We start from the raw sequence: 12,949 nt of genomic DNA on the forward strand, positions 1-12,949 counted from the left end.
CAGAACCCTTCATGTCATGCGTGCCTGTCCCCATGACAAAAGCACAGAACAGGGGCAAACTGGAGAATTCTCAGCATTATACAAATTTTGAACATAGCAGAGTTTATAGCCACCGAGATTCCAAGATTAGCTCCAATCCAATCCACATTTGGAGAAAAAATAAGAAAGAGAGAAAGGAGGGGGGTGCATTTTTAAAAAGGACATCAAGGCCTGACTGAGGTGGCGACCTCTGAGCACATTGCTGAAGGTGAAGGAGCCAGCCGATGACTGTCAGGAGGGAGACTGTCCCAGGCAGTGGAGGAAACAGCCAGTGCAAAGGTCCTGGGGTGGGCAAAAACGCAGCCTCTCATTCCAAAACTCTGGACTGACCCTTCACGTCTCGAGGAGGCATTTGAAACGGGCCAAAAACAGAACTCTTGAAACCCTCCACATTCTCGCCTCATCTGACATCATCCCAGGCCTAGGATACCCACGGGCGCCTTCCCACCGTGGCCTTGAACCCGGAAAAAACGGTACCAGCCTCAAGGCCTTTGCAATTCCTGCTTTTGGGTCTCAGAGCTTCCGTCCCTGAGCTTGGAGGGGTCAGTCGGGAAAATTCACTGAGGAAATGCGGAGCCCCGGTCTCAGCTCAGAGGAAGCATAAAAGGGAGCTGAATGTTCCGCAGAAAGGGGCCCTAAAGCTTCGTTTGCATTGCACGTTATTTGACATTGAGGGAAAAGTCACAGCTCATATCTAAGGACAGGAGTAAGATTCCGCCCCCCCACCAAATCCCAGCCCCCACCCCCAGCCACAAGCCACTCCGGGGCATGGCTACAAATGCCCAGGCTTCTCCCCAAACAACGCAGCAACACGCCGCCCGGCCCCTCCCCAAGCTGCACCCTCTGACCCCAAGCCCTTTGCCCTTCCGAAGATCCTCGCCCCGGCCAGGACCCCAAACCCGCCCGGGGCTCCGCACGCTGCCCTTCCCCCACAGCGGGAGCGCAAGGGTTAAGCGGAGGGCGCCTCGTGCGCTGATTGACAGCCCGACGGGCGGCCGGGGCGAGCCGGCCAATCAGCGACGGCGGCCGCAGCCCACGTGGGCGAGAGGCCTCGCGATTGGCGGGCGCCGCCCGCGGCCGCCCGCGGAGCCCGGGCCCACGTGCCGCTGCCGCGCGCTCATTGCTCGGCTTCGCGGGGCAGGTGGGGCGGGGCGGGGCCGGAGGCGGGGCCGGGGGCGGGGTGGGCGGGGCCCGACGGGTCAAATACTCCCCCCGCCCCCCGCGCCGGGAGGGGGGTCGCGGGCAGGCGTTTCCTCGGGGCTTGAACTCGGCAGACCCTCGCGGCCTCCTCGCTGCTCCTCCTCCGGGGCCTCCAGTCTGGGGGCGGTGGGTAGAGCCGGCGGGCCTCCTGGAGGAGCCCGGGGTCCCCGCGCTGGGGCGGAGGCTGGAGGGGCGTCGAGGCAGCGGAAGGGAAGTTAGGAAGGGGCTTCACGCTGCAGGAGTGATTGGGGCGGGAGAGGTCTGTTTCCTCCTTAAGCCACCCGGCCAACTCTTACTCATCCTACAAAACCCCTTTCCAATGATGTCCTCCCGCGTTTTCGGAAATTGGCTCAAAACTTAAAGTTAAGCTGCGGTGTCCTTCTCTGGGGGCCCCCAGCCCTGACTGCTCCTGGCAGGGAGCGCATGCGTCCAGCCCCGTCTTCATCCCCCCCCTCCCGCCTCATAGGGTGAGGCCTCTGCGTCCGTCCCCACCCTTAATCGGGGCAGCTGGAGGCACTAAAGTGTTGGATGAATGAACATAGGAGGTGGGGAAGGCAGTGGGTGCGGAGGGGTCAGGGAGGGGATGGGGGGCCCAGGACTGGGTCCTGGAGGGGAGACCGGGGCGGGTGACCTGTCGCTGCCACAGGATCTCACATCTCTATTACTTTTAGAGTCTCTGGCTAAAATCTTTGAGACACTACCCGAAGATGACCTCCTGGGGCCGTCCCAGCCCCCAGGGCCCCCCTCAGAGGACGGTGAGGAACTCGGGGTGGCATTAGCCCCTGGGGGGAGGGGAGAGCCTAGGGGCTGTGCTCACATCTAGTTCTCCTGCTCCTGACGGAGGGGACAGGGGCGCTGGCCAGGCCTTTAAGCTGTGGACACTAACCCATCATCCCACCTGACAGGGGCCAAGGCTCTTAATTAAACTTCTTATCAGCCAGGTGATCAAACACGTAACTACATCATCTATTTGGTTAATAGTTTACAAGCAAAAGCCTCCCCCTCCCTCAGCCCTTCCTTCCCAGATCTGACCATTTCTAACAGTGGGGGCCGGAGGGGGGCCCACTCCTTCTGTGAAGGGCCGGAGAGTGGAAATTTGGGACTTGAGGCCAAGATGCAAGATGGCAAGCTCCTCCGTGGGTACTTAAGGAACCAGAGAGCAAGCAAGTGACCTTCAGGCGTTAGGAGGTCCCGTCCTGACGGCAGGGCTATGGGAGGCTGTGGGGTTGGTGACCCGTCCCGCAACCCTTCTAGGCTCCGGGCCTCAACTCCCAGGACGTCCTGGACCAACTCAAGCAGCAGTTCCCCAGGTGAGGGCGATTCTCGGGGTGGAGGAGGGGGTAGAGGTCCCGCCTTAGCCCTAACCTCCCCCCTAGGGAGAGAATCCGGTCTCTCGGGGGCCCAGAAGCTTCTGCCCCCAGTACAGCATCCGTGTAGGGGGAGGTGGGGGTGGGGGGGCATTAAAAATCTTGCAGTAAAATCGTATTCACATTGACGCCGCCTTAAATGTGGCTCCTGAAGGGACTGACTCCCTAGCCGGATGGACCCCCATTCCTACCCTGGGGGGGATGCACGAAGGCTCCTTCTGGGGAGGGGTCTGAGCTGCCTCTTCAGCGGGTCTGTCTCCCCTGCCTCCCCCTCAGGATCCCCCCTCACTTGACGACCCAGATGGAGCATGTTTACTACTTGGTGAGCCACTCGGGGGCCCCCTCCGGAACATCCCGGAAAGGCAGTCCTGTTCGGCCCCCTCCCCTCCCCTCCTTTTCCTTCCTTTGGCGGACTGAGCCACTGGAGGTTTTCTCCACGGATGCAAACCTTGCTGCGAAGACTAGAGCTCTCACACTTAAAGGGGGGCTCCTGGGGCTGGCAGTTGGTCCTGTAGGATCACGGCGTGGAGCCGGAGTCCCTGCCCTCCAGGAGTGTATGTTCTAGTGTGGGGTGGTCTTCTAGAACTTTCCGCCCTGATGGGCCTGTCCCATATCAACAGAGTCCGATGTGACACCCGCTAGCCGCACGTGGCCCCTGAGTATTTGTAAGCGAACTGAATTTTTGACTTGATTTCATTTAAACAGCTGCCCGTGACTAGCGGCTGCCGCGTTGGACGGGGCAGCGCTAAGGGGAGGAGAGAGCGGGAAGTGGAGAAACAAGTCAGAAAGTGTAAGCGCTTAAAGAAACTAGAAGCCGAGGGGAAGGATGTGAGCGAAGATTCTGACCTACGAGAGTCAGGAAGGGCTTCCTGGAGGAAGAGGCGTTCACAGGGAGATGGGGAAGATAAGCAGCTCCTGTCTCCCCTGGAGAGAATGGGGAAGGGTGTGCCAGGCAGGAGGAACAGCCCGTGCAAAGGCCCTGGGGCAGGACTGCACCTGATGTGTTGGAGGAACAGCAAGGAGGCCCGTATGGCTGGAGCAGAGGGAGCGAGGGGGACAGAGGGAGGAGAGGGGACCTTTGACCTTCACACTGAGAATGAAATCCAAGGCTCTCCCTAATTAGCTCCCACTCTGAGTGTATGAGGTAGTATCCCATTTGATGAGAGTAGGGACCAGAGACGTCAAGTGACTTGCCCGAGGTCACACAGCTGGGGAGAAGCACAGCCAACCTTCAGATTCTGGACCCTGGCCCGCTTCCACCGAGCACCTCCCTGTGTGATCACTCTTGTTCCTTCTAGTTCCAGAAGATCCGCCAGGGCCTCCAGGAACATCACAAGCAGGTGAGTGACTGACCAGGAGCTCGGGGTACAGCTGCCCCTCCTTGAGAGGGGGGAGGAGGGAAGGCAGGTCGTGCGGGGCCTGGGGGCAGTGAGCGGGACTCGGCTGCTCCCCCGAGGGCAGGGGGAGCCTGGAGGGCTGCGGGTGGAGGAGGGCGATCCCTGACCTGGAACCCCGCAGGAATGAGGGGACCCCACATCCTGGGAGCATCTGCTCTCCTGAGCTCTTCCTGCCCGGCCTGCCTCGGGGCCCCGCGTGGCCTGGACCAGGCCGGGCCGCTCAGCGCTCGGCGGGTCAGCTGCTGAGGCTGGGAAAGCCTGTTCTGTGCCAGGCACACCTGGGTTGTCATCTTCCGTGTGGCGGAGAGTCCACCAGGGCCAGGCCCACGCTCGAGCCAGGGGCGGGTCGGCACGGGGCGCCCTCCCCACGCGGCAGCCGCCTCCCACCCCTTCTTGACCTCCCGCCACCTGGCCCCTTTCTCCTGGGTGTTGGCAGGACTTTCTGCCTGTGCCAGATGTGACTGGCAGAAGGCCAGGGCCATGTCTGCAACTCAGCAGGGCCTGGGGTGGGCAGCGCAGGGAACAGAGAGAGACAGATCCAGAGCTGGCAGGGGGGGAGCAGGAAGCAACCAGAACACGGTTATTCATTCAACAGATATTTCTCCGTCACCTGCTTGCCAAGTGGTGCAGTGGGCGCCGGGGGAAACAGCAAAAAAAGAACACAGACAAACCCCTGCCCTCGGGGCAGGAGGAGCTGGGTGAACAGCAGTGTCAGATGGTGAGGGCTGAGCGAGGGGGGGTGGATTAGAGCAGCCCAAGGCGCTGGGGGTGGATTGCCAATTCAGGGTGGTCAGGGAAGGCCGCTGCGAAGGTGACATTTGAGCAGACCCTCAGAAGGATGTCAGGCGAGGAGTATGGGTGTCTGTGATGAGGGTGCAGGAGGCAGAGGACACAGCCCGTGCAAAGGCCCTGGGGCAGGCCCAGGTCTGGGGTGTTGGCGGAGCAGTGAGGAGAAGGCCTGTGTGGCTGGAGCAGAGGGAGTGAGGGGGAGAGTGGGCAGGGAGGGGATGGCGCAGGTCGTGGGGGGGCTGCAGGGAGGACTTGGGCCTCTCCCCCTTGGGAGGTGGGAGCCTGGAGGGCTGTGGGCAGAGGAGGGCGGGCCCTGATTCAGGGGCTCCGGGCGCCCTCTGGCTGCTGCAGGGGGGATGGACAGCCTGGGGCGGGGGGGTGCTGATGGGGGGTGGGGGGCAGGACAGGACTGGAGGCCCAATTAGGACCATCCGGATGTGGGATGCTGGGCCTTAAGACCAGGTGGGTGGTGAGAAGTCATCAGATTGTGGCCTTCCTTGGGGAGGACCCTGACAGTACTTGCTGGGTGTCAAGATTGGGGGGTGAGGCCCCAAGGTGGGCCACTTCCGTTGCTGCTCATCCCAGGAGGTCACCCCCACCCCCATCGGGGATGATCCCTGGTAGCCTGGCTGGGGCCCCTCCCCCATCCCCCAACCCCCCACCCCCACCCCCACCCCCACCCCCACCCCACCCCACCCCATAGGCGATGATCCCTGGCGTCCTGGCTGTCGCCCCTCCCCCGTTTTCCGCTCCGCTCCCGTTTTCCGGCCTCCGGGCTGAGCATGGACAGTCCCAGCAGGCGGCCCCCTGCTCCCGCTGCCGCCGCCACACGCGCTCCCCGGGGAGGACCAGCCAGCAGGCGGGCGGGAGGCACTTTTCAGGCTGAGTGCATTAAAGTGCCAGTAAATTGCGCATTAACGAGCCAGGGCGAATTGGGGGAGGCTCCCCTGGGCTCCCTCCCCCCGCCCTGCGCTGCTGGGAGGCCCAGCTGGAGGATCCATCACGCGGCCCCCGGGAGGCTCCCGCAGCCCCCCGCCCTCCCTCCCTCCCTCCCTCCCTCCCTCCCTCCACCATCCGGTTCGCCTCCGGGCAGGGAGGCAGGTAAACAGCCTGGCCCGAGTTTCTGCTGGTTTGGACAAATTGGCTTCCATTCTCGGGGCCTCCGTTTTCCAGTCTGCAAAATGGGAACCCTGGGAACCGGTGCCTGGGAACCAGGACCGAGGGCAGCGGGCGCTCACCCCACCTTCCTTCATCAGTCGGTTTCTTTGTGAATTGAAACGTCCTCCCTGATTTTGGAAGCCACCCTGGGCCAGCTGTGTTGGGAAGCCGGGTCCGTGCATTGAATGAAGAATAGGCATTTATGACCTGCTGACCGAGGGGACACGAGCCACCCACACGGGGTGGCGGGGAGCTCCCCCCAGCATCGACCTCCCGCTTAGGGGAAGTGAAAAACCCCCCCGGGGTCGTTTTGACTCAAGGCCCCCACACAAAGGAAGCAGGGTCCCCAGATATATGGCTTACAGATCCCAGGAGCACAGGGTGCCCTGAGGGGGAGCGCCAAACCGTCCCAGGAGATGGGGAGCAGGGTTCCTGCTGAGGTGGGTGGGGGGCTGCTTGCCATGCAGCATGGAGGGGAGGGTGCCTTAGGGAGGCCCGTGGGCGCTGCCCCCAGGGCCCTAGGGCAAGACCAGATCTGTGCCATCTTCCAAGTGGAACCAGCCACATGAAGCTGGCAGCTGCCACACAAGGCAGACCTAGAACGTTCCTCACGTCCCTCTGTTTCGTCTGGCGCTGGACTAGGTATAGCCACACACACGCACCTTTCCATATAGTCGCTTATCGTGCGTGACGAGGCGGTGGCGCTCCCCACTGCGAATTCTCCAGAGTCCTGGCCACCAGCTTCCTGCCTCATTTCGTGGGGTCCTGGGTGGGAGGCTGGCCTGTTCTGGGGACCCACCGCTCCTGGGTCTCGGTGCCGTCCAGGTTGGCAGCTCTCGAAATGTGGCCGGTGGGCGGGAGGAATTGCATTTTTAATTGTGCTGGACTTCATGTTTAAGTAGCCGTGTGTGGCCGGGAGCCGCTGTGGCGGGCGCGCGGTCTCGTGGACGGAGAGATTAGAAGTCGAGCCGGTACGTGTGTCGAATAAGTGCTGTGCAGGCAAAGTCTCAGGGTGTGTGGCGGGAAGGCGCATATTCTAGAAGGACAGACAGGTATTCTGTGGGTGGGTAGAAAAAAGAAACTAGGATTGCTCACAGTCCTTTCTATGTCTCTAGAAACTGTTACATTTGGAATCAGCTCCATTTTAAATATAAAATACTATAAGTGACCCTCCCACTGGGTCCCCTGTTGGCCTGTTGCTACCCACGCCCCCCCCGCCAGAGGTAACCATCGGTTTTTTAGGATCTTTCCAACATTTAAGCCAATTCGGATGTCACCCCCACACACGGGGACATGTGGAAACACCGTTTTGCTGCTTGAGGCCATTTTAAGCATGGGGTGGCCTTCAGGCTTTCGCTTTCAAACATCCCAAGGAAAGCAGCTGGGCTGCGAAAGCCAAGTCGGACTCTGTCTGCTGTATTATGCCGGTGACTGGTCATTAGGGTTGGGTTTTATCACCTGCCACCAAGGCTGGCTTTATGCTGAGTGTAGGACAGAGGGCTCTGCGTTACCATGCATCGACACCAAAACCGGGTAAAGGCCCGTCTTACACACAAATCCGTGCCCGAAGGTTCAAGGTGGAGTGTGTCCCCATTTTGCACAAGGGGACAGGGTCTCATGAGAGGGATTCGTGCCCATGGCTGTCCGATTGTGGGGGCTCAGCTGGGGTGACGTTTCCCGCTCCAGGCAGAAAGCTTCCTGCGGATCATGGAGACCTGCGGCCAGCCTCTGGGCTTCCATCGGGGGGAGGTAGGATCCTGGGCCCTCGAGGAGGGAGGGGACAGGCTCGGGACAAAGGGCACGTCCTCGTGCCCCTTACGACCCCATGCTTCCAGCTCCAGGACAGCCAGGTCTGCCCTGGTGAACAGGCCGAGCAGGACTCCTGGAGGCCGGCCAGCTTCGAGGCTTCCTGGCCCCCGGGGGGCAAGACCCTGCGGCCCTCTAGTCTCCAGGGGCCACACTTCGAAGACGTCGTGACCTCAAGGTCATCCGACTGGCTCCAGCAGCTGGACGGTGCCCCAGTCCGCCAGCTCGACGGGCAGCCGTCCTGGGACCCGGAGCCCCGGTTTTGGCAGGATGTTCTGACCGAGCAGCTCTGGCAGATGTTTGCCTGCGCCCACGATAGGGTGGACCAGCCGAGACACAGGAGTGAGTGCCCCCGAGGGCGAGGGGAGAGGGGTGGCCTCAGGCCGCGTCGGGGGACAGCACGGGCTGAACTTGTCATCCTGCATCTCCCTTTCCTCCTCCCGTTGTCATAGTGACGGAACAGGCGCCAGGCCTGGTGAGTAGCTGGAATCCGGAGGAGTGGGCTCCTAGGCTGGTGGTGATGCTGCCTGGGCCCCCGGGTCGGGGCGTTTGGTTCCTGTGGGGTTGCTGCACTCTCTCCTTGGCACCCTTGCCCCTTGGATGCCCTCGGAGGACTCAGGACTGCGTTGCAGCCCCGTCTGGGCGGGAGGACGGACTCGGGCAGCTGGTGAGGGCACGCTGCCCGGGCCTCCCCGAGTTTTTCTAGTTCTAAGGCCCGGGCAGGTCCTCCGGGCTGACCAGCTCACCCTTTTCCTGCGGGCAGGAAAGCGAGGCCCCGGGACCACGCTGCTCCTCAGGAGGCGAGCTGCACACTGGAGGTGATCTGGGTAATGCCAGTGGGAGGGGGCAGCCCGCCCCGGGGTCCCCTGCCTGCCACTTACCCGCTCTTGTCTCTGCCCAGTTCTCAGCCCGCCTATGCCCTCCCCCGGCTCCCTTGAGGGTTCCCGAGAAGGTGGCACAGGGCTGGGCCCTGAGAGATGGGGGGTGCTCTCCCGCATGGCCCAGGTGAGACCCAGACCTGAGCAGCACCCCTTGTAAAGGCCAGGGGGACCAGGTGGAGGGGGCTGATGGAGCTCAGCCATGATCCTGGTCCACCCACAGGAGCCTGCTGGACGAGCCTATCGATTTCTGAAGCCCATGTGAGTACCTGCACGGTCCCTTCCTCTGTACCCTGTTCCCGCAGGTGGAGGGGACCAGAGGTGGTGTGTCTTTCTCCTCCCCCTTCACCACGGTACTGTCTTCAGTGACCGGAGCTGGGGGGTCTGGGTGGAGATATGCGAGTGGAGTTACATTCGTGCCGACATAACTGCCCCTCCCCATGTAGCCAGCCCTGGGTTCAAGAGCTTTGGAGAAGGAACTCCCATGCTGTGTCAGAGCTGGATGCAAACAGTCCCAACCTTGTGGTTTGAGGCTAGGGGAGCCCCGATGGGGGCAAGAAGACTTTCTGGAAGAAGGGACATAATGGTTAGGACCTTGAAGGATGTGTAGGAGTTTTCTGGGATAGGGCAAAGCATTCCAGACAGAAGGCAGTGGTGCTGGGTTATGGGAGAGGGAGAATAACTTGGAGGGGTGTGGGGAGGACCTGGGGTAAGTATACTGTAGTGGAGAAATGAGGTCTGAGAGAGAACCCCAGCATCTGAAAAAAGAACGAAGCCCCTCTGGGGCTTGATGGGTGCCCCCCGCTCCGGGAAGGCTGGTGACCCCAAGGCCTCCCCTCCCAAGATGCTGGGAACCCGAGGACTTCGAAGACACGTGGAAGAGGCCGGATGCCTCGCCCTGGCAATCCAAGAAGTTGGCCGTCCCGCACAGAATGGAGAAGATGCGCACGCTGAACCATGGGGAGCCCGTGCTGGCCACGGCGGTCAGCAGCTTCACGCGGCACGCGTTCACCTGCGCCAGGGGTGGCGTCAAGGTGTGGAGTTTGACGGGTCAGGTGGTGGAGGACAGGTTTCCAGAGAGCCACCTGCGTGTACAGGTGAGGGTGGGGCTGGGGGCGGAGCTGGCCCCCTGAGGGGCACGGCTGGCTCCTGGGGGCGGGGCTTGTGGGAGCAGGAAGCTCACCTGTGCCCCTGCCCATCGCAGACCCAGGGGGCCTACCTGCGCACCTGCCTGCTGTTCTCCAACAGCACGACCCTCCTGACGGGCGGCCACCACCTGGCTGGCGTGAGCGTGTGGGACCTGACGGCGCCATCCCTGCACGTGCGGGATGAGCTGCCCTGCACAGGTCTCACCTGCCAGGCCCTGGCCGCCAACCCCGTGGACAGCCTGGCCTTCGCCGGCTTCACCGACGGCACCGTCAGGATCTGGGACCTGCGGGACCAGAGTGTGGTCAGGTGCAGCCCGGGGGTGGGCACGGCTGTCCCCAGAGCCCCTTCCGGCCTGGTCCCCTGGGCAGGGGTCCGCAGTCTGTAGGCCAAAGCCCCCTCACCTGCTTAAACTCATGTTTAGGAGAGTCCAAGACTCGGGTTCACATCTTGGTTGGGCTGCTTCCTCGAAGCCCAGTCGTGGCACTTTTTGTCTGCCTCAGTTTCCCCATCTGTCAACCAGCTGTGGCTGGGCGGGTGGTGTTTCTAGTGCCCAAAGCTCAGAGTTTCAGCCCCGACTGCCTCCTGGCCAGGGACCTGCCGGGCCCCCCAAATGGAGCCAAGAGCATCGCCGTCAAAGACCAGAACGTCTGGACGGGGGGTCTGGATGCCTGCCTGCGGTGCTGGGACCTGCGGGCAGCCAGGGAGCCCCAGGAGTACCAATTCGAGTCTCAGGTGTGCAGGTTGGGATGGGGCCTGCTCAGCCAGGTAGCAGCTGCTCCTCAGACTAGAGAAGGAGGGGGATGTTGGCGGAAGAGCTGGGGGGGGGTGGTACCCCAAGTTCAAGTGATGCTGGGAGGAAAAGAGGTCATTAGAAATGTCCCCCATTGTCCAACTATGGATGCTTTCGTACCTGTATCAGCTGCTGGGGGACCCGTGTAGTCTGTGATAACCCTTTAAGATAGAGAGGACACGCCCATTTGACAGATGAACACACTGGGGCCCCGAGATGTGAAGTTGCCTGTCGGGCCCTCTGGGTGGGTCCCCGGGCCTGCCTTCTGGGCCAGGCAGGGCCGTGACCAGCTTCCTCCCTACCGCCTACCCCCTACCCCCAGATAATGAGCCTGTCCCCCAGCCCCCGGCAGGACTGGCTGCTGCTGGGCATGGCCAATGGCCAGCAGTGGCTGCAGCCCACCTCTGGGGGCCAGAAGCACCTGGTGGGGTATAAGGACAGCACCATCCTCGGTCTCAAGTTCTCCCCCTTTGGTGAGTGGCTAGGCTCGGGGGGAGTCCCCAGCGGCCCCCAGCCTGCCACAGGGCCCTGCCCCACTTAGATCAACTCCACCCGACCCTTTCTGACCCCCCGACCCCCCACGTGCTGTGTGAGCAGGAACCACTCTCAGCGATGCAGGAGGGAGGTGGGGGGCTCCCTCCGTGTCTCAGATCCCCAGGGGTCTGGCCCTCGGCTACCAGCTTTCCTGGTGCCCTCTGCGTCCTTCCAGGCCAGTGGTGGGTGAGCGTTGGGATGGACGACCTGGTCAGCATCTACAGCATGCCCACAGGGACCATGGTGTTCCAGGTACCAGGGTGGGGCAGGCGTGCCCCCATGTTCGGGGCGCTCCGCCCGGGGGTCCTGATGCAGAGGCCCCAAAGGGACCACATTAGAACTGACAGGCAGAGTTTAGGGGCGAGGGTGGGCGAGCCCCCCTGCTCTACTTCTGACCTCCCCAGATACCCGAGACCTCCTCCATCATGTGCTGTGACGTGTCCCCCAACAACCGCCTCATCGTCACGGGGTCCAGGGACCACGCCTCCGTGTACCAGATCACGTACTGAGGGCCTCGCCCCGGCATCACGACTCGGGGCCCTTTTTTCCTGTTCTTTTCCCCTAGTGAGGGGGTGGGTAGTGGTGGAGGGGGTGGTGGGTGGGCTGGCTTTCGTCCGCCTCGCACGACTGGGCCCGTGGTGTTTGTCACGCGTAATAAAGCAACTGGAAAAAGCAGAGCTGGTCTGGGTCTGCGTCCCGTCCCCCGGCCGTCCCGTCGAGGTTTGGAGGGGCTTCGTCCAGCCCAGCTCTCTCAGATTTTGAGTCCACATTCTCTGCATCTGATCAAAGCCACCGACCCCCACTGTCGGGGGCAACTGGGTGCATAGGACCCTCCTGCTCTGCTGAGCTCATCTCTCCTCGTCTCTCAGAGCGAGGTTTCCAGCCACGTCCTGCACAATTCCAGGATGATGTTCTCGGTCCTTCCCAAGACGACGGCCCCTCAGACCACAGCTTCTCATGCTCCCATCCAGGGGCAAATCTAACCCCCAGCAGATGTCTGGGGACATCTGTGGCTGTCACACTGGGGGTGCTCCTGCATCGAGTGGGTGGGGGCCAGGGATGCTGCTCAACGGCCCCCAGCACCTGGGACGGCCCCGAGGGAGTGACGTGGCCCCGATGTCAGCTGTGCCGGGCGGCAGAAATTACTTTACAGCCATAGCTCTTGGGGGCTGGCTGCTCGTCCACCCTCCCACCAGGGCCCCGAAACAAGCCTTAGTTGGCCCTGCCCTTCAGGACAAGGAATGTCCAGGCTGGCGTCAACCGGTCTAGTTTCCTTAACCAGAGACTTATTCTGTCTCCATAATGTGCCTTCAGAAATGCCGCTGGGTCTGACTCGTGTTTCCAACAGGGACCCTGCCACTCCTTCCAGAAGGTTCCCAACAGCAGCCCTGCTTCCCCCACCCCAGCCCCTTCAAACCCACAGTGGTCCTCGTGGCAGCCCAGAGAAGCTTCCAGAACCCAGATCTGATCACGTCGCCACCCCCACTGGCCCCTCCCCACTCTGGCTCCCATTTCCATGGCGGGCTCTCTCTGATTAAGCTGGATCTGGAGACCTCGCTCCTGCCCTGCCCTCCTGGTTTTTGGCAGGCCCAGCTCCTCACCTCTGAGCCTTCACACATGCCGTTCCCTCTGTGCCCAGCACAGTCCTTGGTGACCCTTCCCAATGGCCGTTTCCCCTCCTTTAGCTCTTGGCTTTGACGTCACCTCCTCCGGGACTGTGACATTGGCACAGCACCTTACGGTGAGGCCGGACATCACGCGCCAGCTTTTAGGAACTATCTCTGGGCTCAAGGAGACAGGAGACACCCCGAATGCCTACGTGCTCCCTGATGTTCCCCAACC

General features: G+C 62.1%; 1 protein-coding gene across 6 annotated transcripts; it reads left to right on the top strand.

Moving 5' to 3' along the window:
• The first annotated feature begins 1,272 nt into the window (after window positions 1-1,272).
• TLE6 (TLE family member 6, subcortical maternal complex member) lies at window positions 1,273-11,774 on the top strand. Of its 6 annotated transcripts, XM_014843072.3 has the most exons (17): window positions 1,273-1,365; window positions 1,911-1,994; window positions 2,494-2,549; window positions 2,883-2,928; window positions 3,905-3,946; window positions 7,637-7,699; window positions 7,786-8,098; window positions 8,209-8,231; window positions 8,520-8,574; window positions 8,658-8,761; window positions 8,858-8,895; window positions 9,479-9,731; window positions 9,839-10,089; window positions 10,374-10,515; window positions 10,896-11,046; window positions 11,283-11,359; window positions 11,512-11,774. In XM_014843072.3, exons 2-17 carry the CDS (start codon window positions 1,947-1,949, stop codon window positions 11,614-11,616), a joined length of 1,767 nt encoding a protein of 588 aa, XP_014698558.2. In that variant the 5' UTR covers window positions 1,273-1,365; window positions 1,911-1,946; the 3' UTR covers window positions 11,617-11,774. The 6 variants fall into 6 exon arrangements, 5 of the variants coding, with proteins under 5 accessions (XP_014698558.2, XP_070347795.1, XP_070347796.1 ...); XR_011496098.1 differs by lacking the exon at window positions 10,896-11,046 and having other exon boundaries at window positions 11,512-11,647; XM_070491694.1 differs by lacking the exon at window positions 11,283-11,359.
• The last annotated feature ends 1,175 nt before the right edge of the window (window positions 11,775-12,949 follow it).

This window comes from Equus asinus, chromosome 20 (genome assembly GCF_041296235.1).
Source record: "Equus asinus isolate D_3611 breed Donkey chromosome 20, EquAss-T2T_v2, whole genome shotgun sequence".
Taxonomy (NCBI): domain Eukaryota; kingdom Metazoa; phylum Chordata; class Mammalia; order Perissodactyla; family Equidae; genus Equus; species Equus asinus.

Bases quoted from the DNA above. Each gene is read 5' to 3' on its own strand.
- TLE6 (XM_014843072.3), top strand. From the start codon at position 1,947: ATGACCTCCTGGGGCCGTCCCAGCCCCCAGGGCCCCCCTCAGAGGACG. The intron at 8,099-8,208 runs GTGAGTGCCCCC...CCGTTGTCATAG, and splicing joins GGACCAGCCGAGACACAGGA to TGACGGAACAGGCGCCAGGC. The intron at 8,896-9,478 runs GTGAGTACCTGC...TCCCCTCCCAAG, and splicing joins TATCGATTTCTGAAGCCCAT to ATGCTGGGAACCCGAGGACT.